General features: G+C 32.0%; 6 protein-coding genes across 6 annotated transcripts; 3 read left to right on the top strand and 3 right to left on the bottom strand.

The window, feature by feature from the left end:
- The first annotated feature begins 4,839 nt into the window (after window positions 1-4,839).
- Window positions 4,840-5,612, top strand: LOC131850775 (SOSS complex subunit C homolog). The gene is made up of 3 exons (XM_059201135.1): window positions 4,840-4,941; window positions 5,025-5,188; window positions 5,449-5,612. The coding sequence occupies exons 1-3, from the start codon at window positions 4,911-4,913 to the stop codon at window positions 5,602-5,604; spliced, it is 351 nt and encodes a 116-aa protein (XP_059057118.1). The 5' UTR covers window positions 4,840-4,910; the 3' UTR covers window positions 5,605-5,612.
- Window positions 5,613-5,623: 11 nt separating this feature from the next.
- LOC131850776 (rRNA N6-adenosine-methyltransferase METTL5) lies at window positions 5,624-7,614 on the top strand. Its single transcript, XM_059201136.1, has 4 exons — window positions 5,624-5,758; window positions 6,378-6,592; window positions 6,682-6,822; window positions 7,451-7,614. Exons 1-4 carry the CDS (start codon window positions 5,624-5,626, stop codon window positions 7,602-7,604), a joined length of 645 nt encoding a protein of 214 aa, XP_059057119.1. The 3' UTR covers window positions 7,605-7,614.
- Window positions 7,615-7,794: 180 nt separating this feature from the next.
- LOC131850703 (putative aldehyde dehydrogenase family 7 member A1 homolog) lies at window positions 7,795-12,929 on the bottom strand. The gene is made up of 8 exons (XM_059201023.1): window positions 12,690-12,929; window positions 12,079-12,295; window positions 11,551-11,768; window positions 10,221-10,436; window positions 9,725-9,904; window positions 9,195-9,377; window positions 8,884-9,090; window positions 7,795-8,156 (listed from the first exon to the last, which is right to left on the bottom strand). The coding sequence occupies exons 1-8, from the start codon at window positions 12,858-12,860 to the stop codon at window positions 7,938-7,940; spliced, it is 1,611 nt and encodes a 536-aa protein (XP_059057006.1). The 5' UTR covers window positions 12,861-12,929; the 3' UTR covers window positions 7,795-7,937.
- A 1,432-nt stretch (window positions 12,930-14,361) lies between these two features.
- Window positions 14,362-16,821, bottom strand: LOC131850805 (UPF0545 protein C22orf39 homolog). Its single transcript, XM_059201168.1, has 3 exons — window positions 16,300-16,821; window positions 15,807-15,971; window positions 14,362-14,619 (listed from the first exon to the last, which is right to left on the bottom strand). Exons 1-3 carry the CDS (start codon window positions 16,402-16,404, stop codon window positions 14,398-14,400), a joined length of 492 nt encoding a protein of 163 aa, XP_059057151.1. The 5' UTR covers window positions 16,405-16,821; the 3' UTR covers window positions 14,362-14,397.
- Window positions 16,822-17,152: 331 nt separating this feature from the next.
- On the top strand, window positions 17,153-19,037 carry LOC131850804 (peroxisomal targeting signal 1 receptor). Its single transcript, XM_059201167.1, has one exon. It carries the CDS (start codon window positions 17,424-17,426, stop codon window positions 19,029-19,031), a length of 1,608 nt encoding a protein of 535 aa, XP_059057150.1. The 5' UTR covers window positions 17,153-17,423; the 3' UTR covers window positions 19,032-19,037.
- A 692-nt stretch (window positions 19,038-19,729) lies between these two features.
- LOC131850803 (probable tRNA (uracil-O(2)-)-methyltransferase) lies at window positions 19,730-22,322 on the bottom strand. Its single transcript, XM_059201166.1, has 4 exons — window positions 21,585-22,322; window positions 21,037-21,221; window positions 20,716-20,955; window positions 19,730-20,639 (listed from the first exon to the last, which is right to left on the bottom strand). Exons 1-4 carry the CDS (start codon window positions 22,078-22,080, stop codon window positions 19,743-19,745), a joined length of 1,818 nt encoding a protein of 605 aa, XP_059057149.1. The 5' UTR covers window positions 22,081-22,322; the 3' UTR covers window positions 19,730-19,742.
- Between the last annotated feature and the right edge of the window lie 2,647 nt (window positions 22,323-24,969).

The raw sequence follows: 24,969 nt of genomic DNA, 5'->3' as shown, positions 1-24,969 counted from the left end.
TGCCGCTGCGGTCGCTGTAGCGCCGCGCCTGTTGCATATCAATTTCATAATCTTGTTATTTTTTACCAAAAAAGAGAAAATGTAACGATACTCATCGCCGGCCGCCGGCCGCCGGAGCTGCCCATATTTATATTTTGTTAGCGCCGCGACGCCGGCGGGCGACGGCGGCGGGTCGCCCGTGTAATATAATCATATTTATTTAGGTGATATTTTTCTATTGGCTACTGATAAGATTTTATCTCGTTATGTGTCCGCCGGCCGCGCTGGGGATGCATTGTCGTTCGTAAGCGGGGGGAGTGGAGTCGTGCCCGAAGCTCTAGCAATAATTTATCAGGTTCCTAAGACATGTTTTGTAGTTAGGTTCTATTGCACGAATTTTCGCGAACACTGCCGCTTGATTTCTAAATTATTCGTGGATTATAGTCATTTTTATTGCTTCCTTTATTTTATAAAAAGAGTCATTTTCATTGTTACGTTAAAATTTGTATATGAAGCATTTAAGTGCTGTACGAGGGACCGTTGCAATTGCAAAGTAAATATATTATCAAAATGGCATAATTTTTAGAACTAACATAGAGATATTATAGTCATTTTCGTTTTATAGGAGTAAATGAGAATTTATTTTGGAGTGTCAGGTTTGGATAATAGTAAAGTTTTCGGTGAGCTGTGATCAAGATGGATAAAAGCAGTCATATTTTTAAAATATACATTTAAGAAGTTATTACGTAATTAATATCAATTGTACAGTATAATCTGTATGAGTGTAAGTGGTAGTTAGTAACAGTCATCCGTTGGCGTTCACCATCCATTTCAGTACGTGCCCGTATCGCGCGCCGCACACGTGGCGCAGCGCACGTGGCCGCGCGCCGTACGTGGTTCGTCGGTTTTGGTGACAAGCAGCCCTACACACAGTGCACGGATGTATTATATCATATCAGAAAAAGCAATAACTATTATTTGATAAAGATGATTTTTAATTTTTAAATAATATTTTAACCAAGTTGTTATAAAATGTAGTTAGTAAATTTAAATAAAAATAATTTGAAGAGTCCACAGTCATATATATCGAGTTCTTTTGAACGATAATTAAATCCTTGTTATCAATAATTATAACGTCTCACAATAAAAATGTCATATCATTTTTTATGTGTATCTTAAAATATATCAAATAGAATATCAGATCATAGGAACCAGGAATATGATGTGGGTAGCTGATATGCTGGGGGTGTGGTCTGACGCGCTAGTAGCGTGTATCTACCAGCTACATCCACCAAGTCAATATGTGGAATAAAAATGCCTTGTGCGATATGTGATGGTAAAAATTGTGATTTTGTATATATACGTATTTATTATACGTTCCAATGGAGAGCATTTGTATGGCAGGAATTTATTGGTATGGAGGTTTTATACGATTTTTGTATAGTGAGTAAGACTTAAGGGTAATGCTAAAAGCGAGCTTCTGAGGTCAAATGTAATTGAGGTGAAAATTGTATTCGTTATGTGTATAAAGGTTAATAAATTCGGTTGTTAGTGAACTGGCAGGATCACGATCGCAACTGGCGGCGGCGGCGCCCGAAACGCATATTTCCTTGTTTCCGTGATCTGTGCACATGTTGAATACACTTGGTGCACATGTAATTAAGTATATCGCGGTCACGTCATCTCGTGTGAAGCGTTGGTGTACCTACGAATAAGTTACAGTTACCAGAACTAGAATATTTGAGTAGTCACACAGTGCTACATAGTGAAACATTATTAATGTTTTATAATGCCAATCAAAAGTCTAAATGCTCAATTTTGCCAAATTTTACTTGCCGAAAAAGCGTGTTGTTTAATAGTTTTCGTTTATTATTCAATAACATGTCATTCCCGACAGTTGTTTCTACAATAGGTAATAAAAATCGAACGGGAGTGGCCATATTGCTCAATCGTTATGATGTAATGGGTGTTTCTTTGATAAATCATATGAAATATTAAATTTTGGCCCAATAGAAATTAATAATTAGGTGAATAATATAAATGTATATTTAAATAAATTTTCAAAAGATAATATGAATACTTTGTGACGAATGCTCGAGATGCAATATGTTAATTTAGTGCCAAATGATATAAGTTAACTCGTAGCAATATGATGTATCCTAATGCTCTTGTGTAATTTCTCACGTAGTGTTAATGACCTATGAGGTTTCAAGGTTTCTTTTACAAGACTATAATATATTTATACAGGGAAAGTGTTAGGTAATGTATTGTTGTTCAGATCTAAGAGTGTTGTTGGAGTAAAATACTCACTACGGCAGGGTGTAAAAATAAACGCCCTCTTCTATTCTCCAAAGTAAACACGCAGAGCAAACCTAAAGTTTGTACTGCCACGACATGCCACACCTTTTCTATCCTACATTTATTTTTGATACATATTATCCAATATGCGTTTTATTAATATTACATATTAATTTGTTGAATATTATATAATTATAAATGTGGTGTAAATTTTAGTAGTAGTACCCGCTTTGCAACAGGGTAATATTTATATTAATATTAATTAATTTACAAAATATTATATTTTAATTTGCAATATATGCTGTTGTTTTTACACTCTGCTCTATAGATTTATAGCACTGAAAAGAGCAATGGAACAAGAGAATTTATTTACTCAATATTTATTGTTTGCTATAATTTTTTTTACTAAATCTTAATCTACATTATTTTGCATTTTATGATTGTAATGGCAGCTGTCCATATACAGTGATGATCTATCGGTCAAATAGGGTTTCATAAATAAATTATAAAATAATACATCGAACATGACACATTGGGCACAAATATGATTAAAAGTTGCTTAGTTTCTTTGCTTGCTAATGTTGTTAAAAATGTAAGACGTTGTTCCTGGTGTCTGTTGAGATATCTTTTTGGAAACCCGATATATATATGTGTTAATTTTCACTAAGCGGAATTATATAAAATATAGATAAAAAGAACAACATCGATGCCACTGTGCTCTATGTGGGCACAGAGTTGTGCCAAAATTACGTGCTAGTCCTTAAAAGAAATGTTGTTATCATTTTTCAGATTTTATTTAGTCCAGAATGTGTTTGTTCCTGTGCTGTGAAAATAATATCGGACAAATCAACACTTGGTGAAGGTGTCACATGATGTGGTTGTTTTAATTAAGTAAATAATTATATACCTGTGTAAACATAAAATAATAGGTTATTAATAATCTAAATTAAGTAATTCCGGTACATTTACATTATTCCATTGTAAAATATTTTAAATCAACCACATTGTGTTTAGTTTAGCATTACTGCTTGAGGTCAAGCAAATGTAAGCAGAATGCAAAATTTGATCTCATGTACATACTATTTTCACTTCCATATTTGTATTTATACAAGCAATACATAATTTTGCTTTATAAAACCAGGTGATGCCAAGTTAATAAAACATAAATTGACTATCCTATGAGTTTTATACATATATGTATTACTATAATACGTTTTTATGGGTAGTGACTTGGCATTAATTTATATTTCTTGTATATTATTTATCCCGAATTATTTATCTAAATTTACTAATAAAACCTCGCACTAAAATTAGTTTATCTGAAATACTTACATTTGCTAACATTCAATAAGTAAAAATAAGTTAGGAAATGAGTCATAAAAATCTAGCACTAAGGCAGTTGTGTTGATTTGTTATTATTAAATAATATTTATTATTATGAAAGTGCACATACTAATTTAGCTTTGAGCTTGTGCAATACTATTCCAAATTGTTTATATAAAATCTGTTATAATTATTTCTAAAATGTTATATAAATATTTTTATAAAACGATAAAAGACAAGGGCAACTGAAATTTATCTATTTTTGTTGTGCATTTATTCAAATTTTATCAATATCATACCACAAACCCATTGTGGACTGTAATGTCTGCGTCTGTGAAAACTGTTAATTAGGTACATACACTAGATGGTCTTTTATATATCACTGATATATTGTGAGTCAATTGTAGTAATGTTATTAATTATTCCCTTTTATTTAGAATAATTTACTTATAAACAAATTAATCTAAAATTGCTCAACAAAGATGCAATGCTATCTGCAATGTAGACACATTAAATAATGTTATCTTGTGTCCTTTTTATGATTATTTATCTGATATTTCAGTTTGATAATTTGTGAATAATGGCAGCGCATGTTAGTCTTATGTTTATTCTTAAGAGAGGCCAAATGTTGACTTGCTTATGTGAGACTGTTTTGCCAAGAATCAGAAAGTATATTATTACCTACATTGTTTTAAAATAAATGCTTTTATATATTTGTTTTTATTATTTTAGACAGCGTGAGTGGTTTACGACCCCGATTAAGACCCCATGATTGTGTTTAATTTAATTTACTTAGCTGACATCAAAACCTTTCAGATTGTTTTAATGATACGCGTGATATTTACGGCCCATATATTATTCTAAAGTATAAGCACATTGCTATAAAGTTTCATCAAAATCTGTTCAGTAGTTTTTGCGTGAAAGAGTAACAATTATTATCCATCCATACTTGATCCATACTGACCTCTTTAGAGTATTATATTCCTTGCTTTATACTGACGACTGACGAATATATTTTTGGTTCGGTTTTTCCCATCTCAGACAGGGGCAAAAGGACTCAACCCATACAGCCATTGTCTTTGGTAGTTTATGACATTGATTAGTTTATTTGCTGTAACTGTGAATGTGACTCGCGTTAGTCTGTGCATTATGAACTTTGATTTTAATGTTCATTGTTTCTATTTTAACTGAATAAAAAATACTTTTAAAAACCAAGGCCTTTATAAATCAAGGATTTATTCACATAAAATATTTTATTTAATTTTTATATTCCTTGTATCAAAATACTTTTATTTAAAATTACTAATTAGATGGCGTTTCCACAGCCTAATGCTCAACGAGGTTCGTGGACTATCAGGATATTTTAGAAAAGTACATAAATACAAAACATAATTCATGAGTGTAATATTTTATTTTCATCTTAGAATTGACAAATAGAAAAATTTTGGAGGAATTGCAACTGAAAAAGCAAATGTTATTGAAGCAAGGAGCTGTAGCCCCTCTGACCGCTACGTCCTTAACACTCACTCAACCGAACCCTGTGAGCCAGCTACCCATGTGCTCTATTCCACCAGTATCTGCTACAGCCGTGAGTGAAAATAGTTCTAATTTTTTCGCGTTTGTCCTGAGACCTTAGGTTACATTTACAAATTTAAATTCTATTAAAATAGTACCTTATAACTTTATTTTGATATTTGTCATAATTGCTTTCCAATATTTACAATCTATAATTTCTCTATTATGTTCGACAATTTTATAGATAGAGAAAAGGAGGCACAGTACTAGGTGGAATGATAATACAAAAAAAAAACAGCGGATAATTTAGAATTTATGACTTATTTGTTTTAGGGTTTTCCACAGTTGCCTGAAGCTAATATAGTGAATACAAGCCACAGAGCGGCATTGCAGCACGCGAATGCTACATCTTGTGGTTATTTTGTCTCACAAGACTCATCTTTTGGAAACCAAATTTTACCTGTTCTACCCAGGTTTGATAACAAATAAATTATAAGAGAGTAGTAAGATGTCGGCTCCAATGAAACTAAAGACTCTGCAGAGCCACTTGCAAGATCTGAAAGGGTTTGTTGAACCAAAAGTTGAATTAGAGCAGTATGAGACTCCACCCCATATTGCTGCAATAGCTATATATACTATACAGGTAATAATGATATTATTATCTCTGTTATAAATATAGTAAATGGATTTTAACAGACATAATTTTATGGTAAATAAAGGTATGAAGTGATCATGAACTGACTCATCTCTGTCTTATCTTGAGCTCAGTTATTATTATTTTTATTTATATACTTGTAATTTACTTGCCGAGAATGGTGTGACCTAGTGGTCACTACCCCAATTAATGCAAAATGTGTGTAAATACAAATCTAGCAAACCCAAAAAAATAATACTTTTTAGCAATTTATATCTTAGACTGACTCTCCTGTAATAAGAAACTAATATAATAAAATAAAGGAGATGAGAGAAGCTATCCTTTTGACATTGATTGAATACATTGATACAGCCAGTGAAATATGGCTAAGATAACATCATATTAACCGTTGACTATGCTTAGGACAACATATAGACGAGACAACAGTTGTTAAGATATTTTATATTATTATTATGGATCTATATATAGTTTTCATAGAATTTGTCTGTCATAAGACAAACATGTAAGTATCAAGAAATTAAAAAAAAGAAAAGGTTATAATCTTTAATAAAATAGTAGTAGTTTTTGGTTTGAATTCCTTTCAATTCATATTTTTAATTGTTTTTAGACACAGTTTGAAAGTATTACAGACAAATTAGTCCTAGATGCTGGTTGTGGGCCTGGATCATTAGCAGTTGGAGCTGCATTGATGGAAGCTGCAACTGTTACTGCCATTGATATTGACTCTGATGCACTAGAAGTGTTTCACTACAATGCTGATGTAATGGAAATAACTAATGTTGATGCAGTACAATGTGATTTTTTAGAGTCCAAATTTTGCAGGTACACTTAATTTTTTAGGGAATAAATTAATAGTATTCTCACCATTCATTTAATTACTTCTACTAATCAATCAATTATTTATATTTCAGACTAGATAACTACTTTGACACAGTACTAATGAATCCACCCTTTGGTACAAAAAGGAATGCTGGAATTGATATGAAATTTCTCCATAAAGGACTACAACTTTGCAGTGACAGTGTTTACTCATTACATAAATCTTCAACAAGGTTTATTTTATTTTTCTTTATAAAATAAAAGTGTAGCTACTAGCTTTTGAATGTAAAGGTTTTTCGAATTTGTTATTCAAGACATCCTCAAAGTAATAATATTTCTCAATCTTAGAAAGATCATTAATTTAGAGAATTTTAAGATATTGTAGTTGGAACCAGAACAGTCTACACTAGGCTTCCAAACTATATCTAATATGTATATATATATTGCATATTATAGATTTCCTCTTAGCCAGAAGAGAACATTTACTAACAAACACTACTTGCTATACTATTATGGATGTCACAATAGAACTTCAAATTGATTATGTATTGCACATGTGTTTTTCACTGGTTTCAATCAAAATATAGTCTGATTAATTTAGATTGATGCCAGAGATCAAATTTGTTCATCAATGTGTGATGAACAAATTTGATACCCCAATATACTCATACAACACTTTGTTGGTGCACTTTTAGGCAAAAATCTAACAACTTGTAACTATTGTCTATACAATAATATTATTATATAAGAAAAATTGTTACTAACAAATGTGCCACTGATGCTATAATAAACATGTTTATTATTATTATTATACAAATTTATTCCGGTTATTAAATCAGCCATAATTTATTTATCTTTCAGATCACACATTAAGAAAAAAATTAAAGAGTGGGGAGTGGAAGGAAATGTAATTGCTGAACTGCGTTATGACCTGCCTGCTACTTATAAGTTTCACCGACAACACTCTAAAGATATTGCTGTCGATTTGTGGAGAATACATCATCCTAACTCTTGACAAATGCACTATATTATAGTAGTAATATTTGTTATTCATACCAACTTTTTAAAATTATATATCAATGAACAGAAAATTTAAAATATTACTTGACATCAAGAAAAAAAATATTACTGCCTATTTACAGCAAATATGATGTGATGTGATGATGATTAATACTACATTTAATAATTGAAATAGTTTTATTTTACATATTGGTAATTTTATTATAAATCACAATCAGTCTTGACCTTTGCTTAATTACTAAATGATATCCTCAAACCAAAATCTATAAGAAGTTTACGATGACTACTTATAAAGTAGTATCTTGAGTGTTCTCCTATAATTTTAAATCTAATCATCGCCAAATTTGATGTTTTGCGCAAGTTTAATAGCTCCGGAGTAGTTAATAGTGACGGTGGAACGGCGCATGTAGTTCTTCCAGGAGTCGGAGCCACACTCACGACCTCCACCGGTTGCTTTCTCACCACCGAACGCACCACCCACCTCCGCCCCATTCGTTGGAATATTCACATTCACGATTCCGCAGTCGGACCCATGAGGGCCAATCCACTGCGAATAAAAATGTATAGACATTAGGAATACTCTTGTAATGTAACTTTACCAACAGACATAGCTTCACGTTTTATGTAACACGACATGTACATAGTATAAAGTAAAATCGCTGTCGCTGTCTGTCCCTATGTATGCTTAAATCTTTAAAACTACGCAACTGATTTTGTAGCGGTTTTTTACTAGATGGAGTGATTCCAGAGGAAGGTTTATATATATAATATATAGTACTAAACGTGTACACAAATGTGCGTAAACCAAAGTGAACTAATAGTATGTGAAGACTAGCGCGACTTGTCGGTTTACCTTTATGTTAAATGTTATCTGCACTGATTTAAAAGATTATTTTTGCACATTTGATAAAGATAAGATTGAATAAGATAAGTATTACCCCCCGTGTTGTTTTTGTACAAATTTCTATATTAAGTATTAAAGGCCGGTTTCATAATATATTAAATTGATTGCAATCCAGTTGTATATTCTGCATTAAATAAAACTTATAGGAGAAAACGAATAATGTATATATGCTAGTTAGCTGTAACGCCATCATAGTGATATAATATTCAATACCTATATTTACTCAAAACGAAACTATATTCCAAATGTGAACAGAAAACTATTGAACATGATATAGGCAATATAAATGTAGTATCAGGCGGGCCGTTAACATGAGTGTCGCCTTTATCAATAAATGATCCATTATTATTTATAGTAATTTTGTATTTACCTTGAAAACATCACCCAAATTTTCTGTGAACAAACTTGATGATAGTCCCTGTTCAACTTCGTTATTATACTTTATTCCAGTTTCTAAATCTGGTATTTCGATGCAGTAGACAATGGGCGCGAAGCATTCGTTCTTCACTAACGGTGAATCGTGAGGTAGGCCTGTGACGATAGTCGGCTCTACAAAGTAGCCTTCGCGCTCTATGATCTAAAATTATAAACTCAATATGGAAACATATCTAGAGATAAATTCCGGGGGTCATCCTATGTCAAATCTATTAAAAAATCCTTAATTTATAATTTTTACATTACCTTTCCTCCAAACTCTATTTTTCCTCCTTGTTTGATTGCTTCTGCCACAGTTTTTTTGTATGCTTCCAACGCAGTTGGCGTGTGCAGAGGTCCAATCAGAGTCTCCGAGAGCAATGGATCCCCGATTTTGCTTACCACACCTGCGTATGCGGTTTTAAGTCTAGATACTACTTGACTGAACACCTACAAACATTAAATAAGAATAAAAAAAATAAAACTACACATTTCTCTTCGGAATGCTAATATAAGCGGATTATGCGAACACGTATCTTTTCTTAAATCCTAATTAAGCACATAACTACTTAAAAAAATTCAAAAGTAGGCTGCAGCTATATGATATAAGACATCTGACTTGGATCTTGGTATAATTTTGTAAGGAAGGAAGACTCTTGAATAGGAATTTTCTAACAGATATTAAGTATCGTACTTGATACTTAGATAATTTATTTTTTTAGGTTTGCTTAGGTACCTTACAGGTGAAGCAAGCGCCCCACCCTGCCACAATGTGTTATAATGCAGAGGCTACTAACTTGCTTATGTATAAGCAGACGTCTGGTGGTCGTACAGCGCTGACCGGCTGTCCCAGCACAAGCAAAGAGAGCAGCATTTAGCAGTAAGTCCAAATTTGCATCAGAATTCACAATTATGGCATTATTGCCACCAAGTTCCAATAGGTGGCGACCGAAGCGTTTCTGTACTTCAACACCGACCTAGAAAGAAAAGGTAGGTACAGTCGTACAGTATACAGAATGGCCTAGTCGTTCAAAAATATATTATTTGGTTGGAACCCTCGATTATTGCAGATTTTTTTTTAATTATGCGTAAAAAATACTTAGATACATCAAATGAATAATAAAAATATTAGATATACACACTACTATGTATTTGATAGACACACGCATAGATATTCTTGTATTTATTGATAAAGTCTTGTTAAATTGAGAATAAATTAATATTGTTTGTCTTTTACATTATTTGTCTTGTCTTAGTAAATGTTGAATGAATTTCGACAACTAGTATGTATACCTGCTGCCCCACGGCAGTGCTGCCGGTGAAGGACACCAGCTTCACTCTGTCGTCTTTAACAAGTTGCTGCCCGATATCTTTACCACCGACGCACAATGAAGCGATCGCACCAGGTATGTTATTCTTCCGCAACACACTTTCCACTATCTTCGTGACCGCTATAGCCGTTAGTGGTGTTGTATCCGAAGGCTTCCATATACTGACGTCCCCACATACCTACAAATAACAAAAAGAGGTGGGAAGGGGATTGTTAGTAATGTCGACTAATAACCCTCCGCGTGGTTCTCCCTCGACGGACTAACTGACTTGACCTTATGTTCATCTTGTCATCCTTAACTGGTGCCCCGCTAGCGTAAACCGATAGCGTAGGCGAGTATAACATTCCATTATCATTCATAAGAAAAAAATGACAAAAAGAGGAGGAAAGGATTGTTAATAATAGGCACAATTGACACCATTACTAGCAATGTATCTTGTCAGGTTGTTATCCACGTGGTCAACTCCAGGTTTCGTCAAAAGGGCTAACTAAGTAACACGATTTCGTCCACATCCTATAATTCAATGGCGCTAGTAATATTCCGTAGGTATCTCGGGCGGTTGTCATATTTCATCATCATAAATTTTTATTCATACATAAATATTAATATTCGACACTTCTTATTTAAATAAAATAATTATAAACGCTAACAGCGTTATTAACAAAAACTCGTGTAAAACAGATTAGAGTCTACAATTTTGCAAGACCAAGTCCCAATTATTTGAATTTAAACCTGAACTGTTCAAATTCAAATAAGGATAGCATCCGCATATCGTTAGTACAAAATAGAAATTACTCTTTAAAGTTTTTTTTCTCTATTAATAAAATAAAGAATTTTGTTGTATCATTAAGGCATAGTCACCCTACTCGTGATAACAAAAACATCTAAATATCTGTAGGAATGTGTATAAGATGGTCTAGGTACGTTATACCTTTATAACCTCTAGGTTGGAATTTTTTAATATATATATTCAGATAAAATTTCCAATCGCTTAGAATTGATTGATAACATAGTTTAATCGCCTATGTATTGAACGTATACTTTATAGTAAAAACATAAATAATCTTTATTTAAATTAACTTAATATACTTAATCACTTTTCAATGGTCACATTTAGTTTCTACCACTCATTCGGAACGTAGACTCATCACAAGCACAATGAATGCAAAAACTTACACAGAACAGGAAAAATAGGTAGATTGGGTTGGTTAATTGGATATAACAAAAAATTTTGCTGCCATATTCGGAGGATCTCTATAGATATAGTTTGTGGATATGATATAGATACATACCATTGCAATAGCGCTATTCCAACCATACACAGCGACCGGGAAATTGAAAGCTGATATAATGCCGATCAAACCGAGCGGGTTCCACTTCTCTAGAAGCACATGACCAGGTCGCTCTGATGGGAATATAGTGCCGGGCAACGTTCGAGATAGACCAAGAGCCAGATCACAAACATGAATATATTCCACCACTTCGCCTATGGCCTCCGGTAGAATTTTACCTGATGGATGTGAAATAAGAAATCGTATAAGCATTATAATCCTCTAATAATATTTTTCTCATTCAAATTATATATAAATAAGACTTGACAATTATGTTAAAAAGATGAAATATAAGGAACAGTTAGAGCAATTTTTTCGGTATTTAATATTCTAATTAAGAAAACCGATGATGGGAGTCATATGTCTCATTTTTTAAAAGAAACTATATTTTAACTTACCTTTATTTACCTACTAGAATTTCTGTAAAAAAATATAACTTCCTATGTAACATGTATCTAATATAATAATATATTTAACATTGTCTCATACCCATTTCTAATGAGACGAGCTGTCCCAACTGCTGCAATTTCTCCCTAAGAGCGTCTCCTATTTGCCTGACAATTTCACCTCTCGCTGGCGGTGGCAACTCTGCCCACGAGTGCCAGGCTGCCTGGGCCGCGACAGCACATTCCTCGTAGTCGTTAGCATTTGCCGCTTGAACTTCGGCTATAACTTTGCCGTGAGCTGGACTAAATGACTGGATTATCTAAAAAATACACACCTATTAAAGAAATAGTTGCAAAAATAGTTTCTATTGTAGAGAAGGACCTATGGAACATGGTACGACTGTTCATGAGAATAGGATTAAAATGCTAAACTAGGTACTATAATAATAATAATAAGTAACCCTAGTCCGACGGTAAGCAGAGCTTGTTGTTATGGGTACTAGACAACTGATATAAATACTTATATTTTTTTTATAAATACATACGTAATATACATAGAAAACACCTAGACCGATACAAACAATCATACTTATGAATACAAATGTTGCGATGAATCGAACCGCTGCCGTCGGAGGTAAAGCGGTGTGCTAAACCGCAAGACTACTGAGGCCGTCACTATAATATATCAATATTACAGCCAGTATATATACTTACTTGTCCGTTAGCTTTCCAATTACCGTTGAATACACCAACATTCTTTTTATCCAATCCCAACTCCCTTAAGAACGTGTACTTAGGATCCTCGATGAGGAAGGCAGTAGAAGAGTTTCGAGCCATGGGTACGTTTAACCGTAAAAATAATCTCTCAAACACTATGCGGCTCATCAGACCTGCTATCTCTTTAGCTTTTATACGAATAACCAACAAACTATGTATACAGTTATGAAGTAAATGTGAGTGTTATCTTATTTGTTAACAATTAAAGTTAAATAAAAGCAAAGACTGGCTTATCTGGTAGATAACGAAGGAGTCAGTTGTTGGGTCATTATTATCATTTATTTTTACTCGTCTACAATAATCGTTGTTTTGTAGTCAATATGCAATAAATAAGTATTTGTAATCATTAAGTAAACAACTAATATTATAAATATTAAAATTTGTCTGTTTATTTGTTACCATGTCACTAACGCCTGAACGGATCTTACTAAAATCTGACGCGACTATTGATTATATTACATGAACAGACATCTGTTACTTATATCTCTTTTATTATAAAAATCCGAAGTAATCTCGGAAATATCTAGTATAAATCGTAGTATAGGTACTGTGGCGCATTTCTGCACCATATATTATGTGCTAATTTCGGAAAATACTACACACATTTTCATATCATATTTAGGACGAGTTTAATATATACCTATAATTTGTTAATGCATTATTTACGTTTGTCGGTTAATTTCAAAATATCGTAAAAAGTCAAAGTTAAGTACAAAGTCACAGCTTTCATTCCTGATCACAGGCACAGAACAAAAAAAAATTACTTTGTTCTGTGGTCACAAGCATTGGGAACTATCAACGTAGTGGTGGACGCAACATTTAAAATGTTCAGATTGTCTCAAACAGAGTATAATTCAACCAAAAGTTACAAAAGACCTATGTCATCTCAGTAATTAATTTGGTTATATATTTGTGGTTCCATCGTCACAGGTCAGTCTGGGATATAAATTGATATTCAATTATTTTGGTATCAACCAGACTCAAACTCAGGGCCTTGGGTCCAACGACGGGTCGAGTTGTGTCTACACAATAAATATTTATTACGCTATTCATTTACGATTTCATTATATACTAGCAACTCATCCCGGCTTCGCACGGGTATACATGTATTATATAAATCACTCATAAACTTAGATTGACGCACTTTTGAATAGTCATCACATTTTTTTTTAATCTACCGCTCATTCGGAAAGCTGTCTCATCACAAGGAGAACGAGCAAGAAACTTGTGTGTTGCTCTTTTAAATAATTTTATTCTTATTATATCTAGTAGTTTTAAAGATTTAAGCATACATAGGGATGGACAGATAGCGACAGTGACTTTAATGCTATGTAATAATATAAGATAATTCTATGATACGATTATTTTACTCACTTTCTATGATAGTATTTGTAATTTATATAAAGGCATTGTTTCTTTTTTTACCATTGTTTACAATTGTATATTATATTACAAATGTCCTGGTCATGTGTCAAATAACAGGGTCAAAATATCAGGTGCTCATAAATAATATTATTATGGTAAATATCCCATTTATATAATGTGTACAATGATATAAGTGCTTTGGAAAGGAATAATAATCAAATAAATTAGAATTTGTTAAGTACCTATATTAATTTTGCTAATTAGACTAATGTTACTTATGTTATATAATTGAACAGAAGCTACTATCTTCTTCAATTTTTCCTTCTCTGATTTCTTTTGATTTTTGGGCTAGGTATGTGTTTTCATCTCTCTTCACCATCCACTCAGGCAGCGGTTTATTCCAATCTGTTGGTGGCGATTCACGTTTTTTCCATGTATTGTTTCTATAATGTGCTTTTAATCGTTCTAACCGACGCGCCTTTTCACTATTGATCAGGGCTTCCTGTAACAATAAGTCAAAACCTCAGCTATAGTAACATTTTATAGTACACAAGCCAGGGAATTTCCTCCAAATATAAAACCCTAAGATGGTTAAAATAGTTGTGTTATGAAGCTTAGTTAGCTTAGCTGACTTTCAGTCAGCTGCGGTTCCGAAGCTAGGTTGAGCAGTAGTAATAAACATGTAAAAAAATTAAGTAATTTCCTCCTAGTTCAAATTACTGTTAAATTTTAATCATAGTTACTTAAATCTTTGGGGGAGGCCTATGTCCAGCAGTGGACGTCTTCCGGGCTGCGATGATTACTTAAACCTTATCATTAATGATAAAAAATAGGTAGCTGGCTGTAGTATAGTGAATAATTTTAAGGGTAAAATTGTATTATATATAATAATTATATTTATATTCAATATAAACTTTATGAAGCTTAGTACACTGCTTCCTTAACCATATTAGAAGTTTTTAACCGGGAGGAAATAATTAATGAAGTAAGTCTCTAACTTGAGCATAACTATGAATGATTGTATCAGTTGAAATCCTCAGACAAATTAACACATTGAATATCTTAGGTAAAGTTTTAAAGAATATGGTAGTTGGTTACGTGAGCTTGTAATGATTTTTTAAATCTTTAGCTATTGTTGTGTTTTTTTAATAATATATAAAGAAATGCTTCACATGCAATTAATTAAGATTTCTATAAATTCAGACCAAATATGGTTATAAAAATGGAACCGATTAATAAATTTAAAATGATTTCTCAAAAACATTACTAAGATTTCATTGCTTATTAACTAAATTATTTTACATGTTATTATCAGTATGTTTGAGGAGATACTTAGTAAGTGTTTTTTATATTTTCCAACATAAATTAAAAATTTATATGTTAAAGAAGGATATATAAACAAATTTAAAAATGTACAAATGAACCTTTTTTATATGATCTGGGCAATTTAATATCACTATTTAAAATGTTTCCTATTTCATATTTGATTTGTGAGGTTTATGATTTTGTGTTTATAAATGTTTAATTTCTACTATGATTGAACTTAAACCTTGATAGTTTTAAATTTGAAATAAATACATTTAACTATTTCTGAAATAAAGCACCATGCTCAACAGGCAAGCAAAAGGGTAAACCTGCACTATAATGGTTACATTGTATGTTATTGGCACAAAAAAATAATATACTCACAGCAGCCTTTATATCTTTACTATCTTCCCACTTACAACAGTTGTCATAGTCTTTCTTCCATTGGTTACAATCTATAGGTTCACCATATACAAAATATTGCTGGAATCGACCTCTGAAACTTGTGCATTCTTTATATTCGTCTTTATACAGATCACATTCTCTTATCTGGAAATAATAAGTATATGTAGTTGACATTGACTAATTCCTAAATCCTAATGAAAATCATAATTAATGCAGGCTTAAGTATTCATCTATAGTAGTGCTATGGAGCAAATAGATAATTTTAACTTACGGCAATGTAACTATCTATTTGAGTACACAATTAATAAGAGATATGAGTAAAAAACTAGACATACCGTCACATCTTTTGTCGTCCCTACGACTAAGTCTATTCGATTAAAGTATAGGCGGTCATGAATTTAGGTAAGTAAACTGCATTAAAGGACGCCCCCAAAAATATTTATTTTGTTATACCATTAATAAATATACAAACCAGCCATTTGTCTTCCAAGTTAATTTCTGTACTAGCAGTCTTAATTGAACTTTCATTAGCCGATGTAACTTCTTCAGAAACATTATTATTATCCGTTTCTGACATAGTAATTGGTTTAATACGTATTATAAAGGTAAATATTTGACTTGCTGGGCCATAAATAATAATAATTTAAATTACATAACCTTAAAATCAAACTAGAAAAACTACATTAAAATCTAATCTGTGCACTAGAATAGTTTTTTGTTCCGAAATGACATTGATGTTAATATTATGTAGTTTGAACTGACACTGATATGACACCCATGGGATTTTTTCCTTACAATGTCTTGGCACGTGAGTGAATTTGCCAATGATAATTTGGGAATAGGCTTGTAAATACCCCTCCGATCGATCCCCCGTCCAATTCAAACGGGGATCGAAATTACGACGGTCTGAGCCGAGGTTCGAACCCCTAGTGGTGCCCTCAGACTAAAGTCGTATCCGTCGGGCAGGAGTTGGCCTTCAGCCGTTCCATAAGTCCTTCCGCGGGTTTGGAGTGCCATCTGCACTCGCCCCATAACATCCGGTGAAGCTGTAAAGGCCAGCTACGGCCAACAGCATTAGAGTAGTACAAAAAAAAAAAGCTTGTAAATAGATTTTTGGAAAACCAGGAGACTTGGTTTTCTGATCGGAAATTGACGAATGAATAGTCCATAGTTCAAAGAAAGTAGATGATCCCTCTTTGATTTTGTTCCTTTAATAGATTTTCATGAAAATGTTAATGTCAACACTATTATAGAACATAGAATACATCTATTGATGTATTCGATCATCGTTTACCGTCTAACATCGATATTTGTTCACATACCTATAATCGACTCTGACAGCTGACACCCAAATATTTAATCAAAATAAATCAAAGTTGAACTGTACTTAAACTATTTACCACTGTTTTGAACGATCTTTGAACTTTCTGATTATTAAATAGTGATAATGTACATAAATTATCGAACCGTAGTGAAAAGATAAATAATTAATTAGTGTGAAATACATTATTGTTGAAATCTAAGGTCTTTACTTGAATTTTATTCCATTGCTGCTTCAAGAACATTTAATATTTGTTGTTTTTAGTTTTGATAAAAATGTCCATAAATAAACTAGTTGGAGGTGACTGTGGTGGAAACAATTCGCTTGTTCAGTTATCAAATATTGTGAGTAGAGATGCATCAATCGCCCAACCGCTTACGCAAGCTGATATGTTTGTCCATGAGTTTATGGGACAAAATCCTAATATTCCCCAAACATTTAACATGAATTCATTGCTTAATAATATCCATGAAGTGGATAAGGGTATTATCAAAAGTGCACCGATTCCAACAAATAGTCAAATGCAGGCTATTGGTCCCCAAGTAAATATGTCTTGGTTACCAGGACCTTCAACATCTTTCATGCCACAACAACCCCTGTTTAGACCTTTTCATATGCAGCAACCCTTAATGCAGTCTAAACCTATTAGTAATGTTAAAATTGAATATATGAATGAAGAAGATGTGGCCACTGCTACAGATAATGATGTTCGTGCGAAAGCTCAAGAATATGTGGATGGTGTTAAAGAGGATGATGAATTAGCTTATAATCAGTTTATGTCATTTATGAAAAAACTAAGTGCAGGAGAATTGAATTTAGGTGAAACAGTGGATAGTGATCAAAGAAAATTGAGTAAAGATGAAATTTTAGATGAAATGCAAGAAAAGTATAAAGATGAATGGGCCAAATTAAGTGATGTTGGAGATTACTGGAATACAGAAGAAGCTAATGGCATTGCACAAGAATATAGCTTTACTGAAGGGAATATAATGCTAGAGAATAAAAGTGCTCTTGATATTGGTAAAGAAAAATTAAAAATGGGTGATATTCCTGGTGCGGTCTTGTGTTTTGAAGCTGCAGCCCAACAGACTCCTGATTCTGCTGAAGCTTGGTTTTTATTAGGGAGTACACAAGCTGAAAATGAACAAGACCCTGCTGCAATTACAGCATTGAAAAAATCCTTGGAAATAGATCCAAGGCAGTTGGAAGCTTACATTACTTTGGCTGCAGCTTATACAAACGAAAACATGCCTAAATTTGCATTTATGTCATTGTTGGACTGGTTAAAAGCTAGCCCAAAATATAATGATTTATTCCCTCATGATATTGACCCAAAAAAACTGGATTTAAAATCTTTAGAAACCCATGTGAAATCATTGTATATAAAAGCAGCCCAATTAAATCCATCTCAAATTGACCCTGATGTTCAAAATGCATTAGGAGTGGTGTTTAATATCACCCATGAACATGATAAAGCTGTAGATTGTTTTAAATCTGCTTTGATGATAGCTAATGAAGACCCTAAATTGTGGAACAGACTTGGAGCAACATTAGCTAATAGTGAAAAATCAGAAGAAGCAGTTGATGCCTATCAGCAAGCATTGAACTTAGAGCCAGGTTTCATTAGAGCTCGATATAATGTGGGTATAACTTGTATGAACTTAGGAGCTCATAGACAGGCAGCAGAACATTTCCTGGTAGCATTAAATCAACAATATAAATCAAAGAATATGCATTCAGAGTCAACAAACATAGATACCAGTTCATCAACAATCTGGACAACACTAAGGATGGTTTGTTCCTTTATGGGTGAGCATGAAGTTGCAAAATTAGTTGATGAACGAAATCTAATTGAACTCAATAAATTCTTTGGAACAGAATAATTATAGAGGTATTTCCAATATACATGTATGTATAGTATATAAAAGTGTAATTTGATATAAGTATGAAATGACCTAATTTTCTTATTTAAAAAATAATCTCAAGAAAGAAATGTAATTACTTGCAATGTGTTAAGTTACAACAGTTATTCAGCAACTAATAATATTTGCATATAATTTTGAAGCTATATGAAGTCATTTTTACTCTTAAGGTTTTATTTGATTAAATAGCAAATGATATTATAAATTATATTTTTCATATTTATTTTCATTCCAATAAAAATATGAATTGTAATCTGACTGTTATAGTATGTAAAACTAGTGTAAAAATTAATTTAAATAGAAAAAGATATCTAAAAATATTGATGCAATGCCATTTCCTAATGTTCTCAATGTAAGATGTAAAAATCCATATTAATGTTATAAATGAGCGTTTCTCTCTGTCAATTACCTTTTCAGAACTAAATATTAATGACTTTGATCTAAAGATAGACATATCTTAGGTCTGGCTATATTTTATTTATAAAAAAAGACAATTTGCTAGTAACACCTAGTTTCGAATAATTAAGTTAGTAACATCTTTAATTATTTAGTTTGGTTATATGGTATATTCATTTAATTACTTTAAGGGGGTATTGGTCATTGCTGATCATTTATAGTTTTTTTTTCAGGAGTCTGGTATATGTATAATTGTTGCCAATAAAAAAAATGTCATTAACTATTTTTATTTTGAATATCCTCCTTTTTAACACTATGTAGAAAACTGCAGTTGCTATCTGGCAGAGGACAGCCTTGTGGATGATTATCATAAAACCAACATGGCCTCTTCTGTATTCTAACATTGGATGGTTTCTGTTTTTTACCCTTCATAGTACAATTCAATTCCTCTATTGTTTTTGGATACCTAAATTGAACCTTACCATTTTGTACTTTAAAAATATGGTGATTATTTTTTAATAATGTCTGAATTCCACCACATTCTGATTTCATGTGTTTTAGTTTGTCTGGAGGTAAAATTGCAACTAATTCATTTAAATCAACTAATTTGCCAGGATACCAACCATTTTTTAAATTTGCTTCCTTGAGAAGATAAGTGGTAATACAATTTACAACAAAATCTATAACAGATTTGTCAATTTGCGTACAATTCCTTACTCTTTCTATTTGTTCTCTAGGTTTGAAGTCTTTCAACCATTTATTTCCATTTTCTTCTGATACAGGTGCTGAGATTTTCTGATTAATTAAATTTTGTATTAATTTACAATGCTTATGATAGTCTTCTGGACTATATATTCTATCTGTACCTATTAAACAGATTCTTTTTGTACTTGGTATTTTAAGCCTGTCCATATTAATTTTAAATCCGCATTCCTCACTCAAGCCTCTAATATACTCTAAATACTCTGTATACTGACTTTTCGATGAATTTTGCCTTTGATATTTGCTACCATCAAAATTATATGCACAACAAGGCAGTAGAAAAAAGTTACACTTGTATGAACTTCTAGCTGCTATAACCGGAATCCATGGAGTCAGTTCATCAGAATGATTTCCAATTATCCAGTGTGTGTTCGGAAACAAGTTGGAATCTGAAGGTACAATAGTTCTTTCCTAAAAAAGATTGAAATACTTTAGATTTCATGTTTTATTTACTTAGAAGCTTTATTTTACATTTTACTTAACTTACTTCTAATTGAATATCTGTATACATATCCCATATTTGTCTTTTTCGTATATCAATACCAGTTCCATGGTATCCTTCTTTAGTCAAAATGTAAACTAATAAGCCATTACCACAACCCAAATCAATAAATGTAGGTTTTTCTGAATTGCATTGCTCTGCATCTTCCCAAAGTAGCAATATGTAAGTGGCTATAGCAACATCTTCATATACAAACTTGGATGGGTCAGTGCACTCTGGCCAAATCTGAAACAAATATAAATTTGAAAAAGAAATTAACAATGGAAATATTATAAATATGTCATGTCAAGTCATAGATAACTTTACCTTAACCATTTCCTTGCCATATTTTAATTTCAGTTCATTATATTTTTTATAATATTTATCTTTAGATACTAATGCCAAAGTTTCATTACAAAAATTCTGTGATTTGTATGATGATTTTTGACCCCATTTCAAAAACTGCGGTAAAACAGTGTTTAGAAGCCACTGATATGATTTTGATGTATTATCTGAAACAATATCTCATATTAGATTATATTATAGATTGTAAAGTGTGTCAGTACACTATCTACCATTCATATTATTATTATACATAAATACAAAAACACATATGTTCTAAGTAAATGAAATGGTGAACAAGCTGATGGTTCATCTAATGGAAAGGTCCAATAGTGACCTATATACAGCTCCACAGCTACAGATCATGACACCTATGGTACCCCTCATATTTTACCCTCTAAACCAAAGCACAATCTATTTAATCCATCCACACAGACAACTATGTACAAAATCTATTTCAGTATTATGTCATATTTAGCTCTGAAAATACAGTGAAATTTTGTTTCTATATAAAATACAGTAGTAAAACTTACCACATATACAATTTAATACAACTTCAGAATTTATTAATTGCAGTGAAAAAGTAAACTCTGGACATATATTTTGGTTATTTTCTATTGGTGTTACATTGTAGAATGTGACAGAGTTCTCATATTTATTTAAACAAATAATTTGGTATGCATGATTTCCGGTGTAATTTTTTGGCAGTAGTTCCAAAAGTATCATTGATAAATTTTTATTAGAGGTATTTTCATAATCAACACACATAACTACACCTAATTCTTTCAGTACTTCCATTTTATAGTAATCAGCATCTGCTTCATTACCATTAAATACATAACATTTTAGTGGTAACTTCCATTCAGAAGCAATGGGCTTACAATGGCATGTAAATATTAATTTACAACCCCACAACCTCTTGTTAATAACGTTAGGTTTGGTAATCATGATCTGTATAGAATCCCAAAAGGATGATGATGACATGAATGTATGAAAAGAATTATATTGTGTTCTATTTTCTTGAGTCATATTTTGTATTTTTACATATAGAACATCAGCGAAAAAGTCTAATAATTCAATTGATAATTTTTGTTCCAATAATGCAATATAGTCAGAAATAGATCGAGTAAATGTTTTTAATTATAATAATATACACTGAGAAAATACTAAGTGGAAGGCAGAAATCACAATAATGTATTGTTATGAAGTATCAATATAAAACATGGAAAAAATAACAGACTAAGTTTTCGGTACTGTCCACTACACATCAAAAACTATTAAAAGAGGCTGACATTCCCAAGTACAGTAAATTAAAGTACTGAGAGTGCAAGTAGCACGAACTGACAAGAATATACTACTCAGGAGGACTGACGTATAAGAAATTTTAATAACATGAGGACATAAGTGACAGTCAAACAAAGTGAAGTAAATATAATATACCAAAAGGGTAACAGATAATAGCAAGGTACAGCTTAAAAAAATAACTTTTATATGATGTTACATAACTTTTATCCAATATTATCGATATCGATGAAAAACAATTGCAGTCATTTACATATTAATAAACTACATTTAAAGTAAATTATGTTATAAGTAACGATCAATAAATACTGCTGTCCTTAGTCTACTATAAAATAGTTAACCGAAGATGATTGGAAGGGGGTCGCGTGGTGGTCAACTTAACATGATAGTTTGCTGGCAATGGGGCCACAATTGTTATGTCGCTTTAATTATATTATTTTAATAATAAAAATCGCCGGTGTTTCGTATTAATGCCGACTGTGGAATGTGTAAATTATATTCGTCAAGCCAGACAAGTTATTTATAATAAATATATTTCTAATTAAATAGCTTTTTTTTTCTTTGGCAAGAGGCTAGTGTTGCCTATTATGCCACTAAAAACAGGAAACTGGACTTTTGATATATACTCGGAATTAGTGATTGTGTTATTACGGAAAATAAAAGATGCAAGAGATTTATATATTATAGGACTAGGACTAGCTAATAGGCAAACAATGGACGAAGGAAATTGAATTTCTAATGAGAAGAGTGACTCTATTATATATATAAGTATTATATAAGTCATATACATATAGTATAAGTCATAAAAGTGCACAGTCATTAGAAGGGGAATTATTAATTATTAAAATCTTTTATAATATTCTCATGGGCAATTTTGTCATACCCAGCATAAGATGGACGAGGAGATAGGTTTTAAGAATACGGTTTTATTATAAGATTGTTTAGAAGCAATATCATTATTTACAGGTATATTTTTTATAGTGCTGGATGGTGTGGAAAGGACTTCAACAAAAGGCTTTGTAACAGCAGGGTGCAATTTTGAGGCCTCAGCATATGAGATACAATTTTCAGCCATATATAACTTTATTTGCTTTTGTCTGTTGAATTCTGGACAAAATTTGCTAGTAGAAAAATGGTTTCCTGAACATAGACAGAAAAAGCATCTTCAACATCACATGTTTCGCCTGTATAGTTTTGACCGCATTTAAAACAACGTGGCTTTGACCTGCATTGAATTTTTGTGTGACTATACCGATAGCAATTGTAACATTGTATAGTTGGATAGGTGTATAATTCTACTGGTAATGCATTATAACACAGGAATATTCTGTTTGGTAGTAACTGCTACTACTGTCTCAGAAGGTTTCCAGGTGCGGCATCCATTAACTACAATTTTGTAATTTCGTATGTATCTCGTATCAGACCCATACGTGTAATATTAAATGTTGTTATAAAATCCTGTAATATGTGATCATTTAAACTGTAGTGGTTAATAAATGTATTAGCATCATGGCAAACTGAGAAAGATAATGCAATTTTATTTCGTCCAATGCGTTTTACACTTCCATTAATAATGTTTTAAAAATACTGTTTTTTTGAGGAATTTACCAAATGTCACAGAGTGAAGTGTAGTACCGTCATTTGGAGACTTTTCTTGCCTTACTATATGAACTAAGTATGGAGAATGATCTGTGGGTTCATACATTTTCCTTCCTACTGGTTGAGAAATATTATTAATTTCATTTGTTTCTTGATGTCGATAGATGAGGGGGATCTAAATTTACACATTGTGGAGTGGAAATTACTTCCGGGAGAGGATTTTGTATTTCAATGGATGGATTTTGTTATTCATCATTTGTGTCATCTGTACAGTGGCAATCTGTAATTTTATCTGAGAATTTTTTCTTCTCCGTTTGTTACAATTTTTACAAAATTTTTGTAACCGGCTGCGTTTTATTGACCGGCTTGAACAAGACGTATCGGTTTCCATACCCGATTTTCATGAAATTGTAACATAGTTAGAAGCCGGAGGGACGAATCCCCCGAGCCGGGGGGATCATCCATATAAATGAAAAAACGAAAAACTTATCAACAAAACAGCTAATTATATACAAACTACAATAAACAAATTAAATAATAGATATTAAATAACTAAATACAATATCACACTAAATAATCACTAAATAATTAATAATAAGTATTAAATTTAATCAAAAGAAAAAACGCGCCGTCAAGTTTAACGTTTCCCGCCCTTTCAGTTAAATAGTTTGTGTGTATTATTAGTTTCTACCCCTTGAGTAGTATATTCTTTGGTTTCTACCATCTGATAAATAGGTGAAGTACCCTACTGGTCAGTCTCAAATTCATAATATAAAAATAATATACCTACACTTACGATTTTTAATGTCACTCAAAATAAATTACTATTATATCTGTTTGCATATTTTACTGATCTTTCCTAAACTAATCTGCGGTCTATATTTATCTTAAAATGTATCCGTAGTCAAAATACATTTAGTACTAAATGATTTGAGACTTTTGATTCTCTCAAAACTAGTAATAAGTTCGACGTAGTACATGCAATTTATTATAAAGACGTAACGAAATCATAGAATG

Source organism: Achroia grisella, unplaced genomic scaffold (assembly GCF_030625045.1).
Source record: "Achroia grisella isolate CSIRO2021 unplaced genomic scaffold, CSIRO_AGI_Agris_v1 utg779, whole genome shotgun sequence".
Classification (NCBI taxonomy): domain Eukaryota; kingdom Metazoa; phylum Arthropoda; class Insecta; order Lepidoptera; family Pyralidae; genus Achroia; species Achroia grisella.
This window is presented reverse-complemented; position numbering and strand designations above follow the sequence as displayed.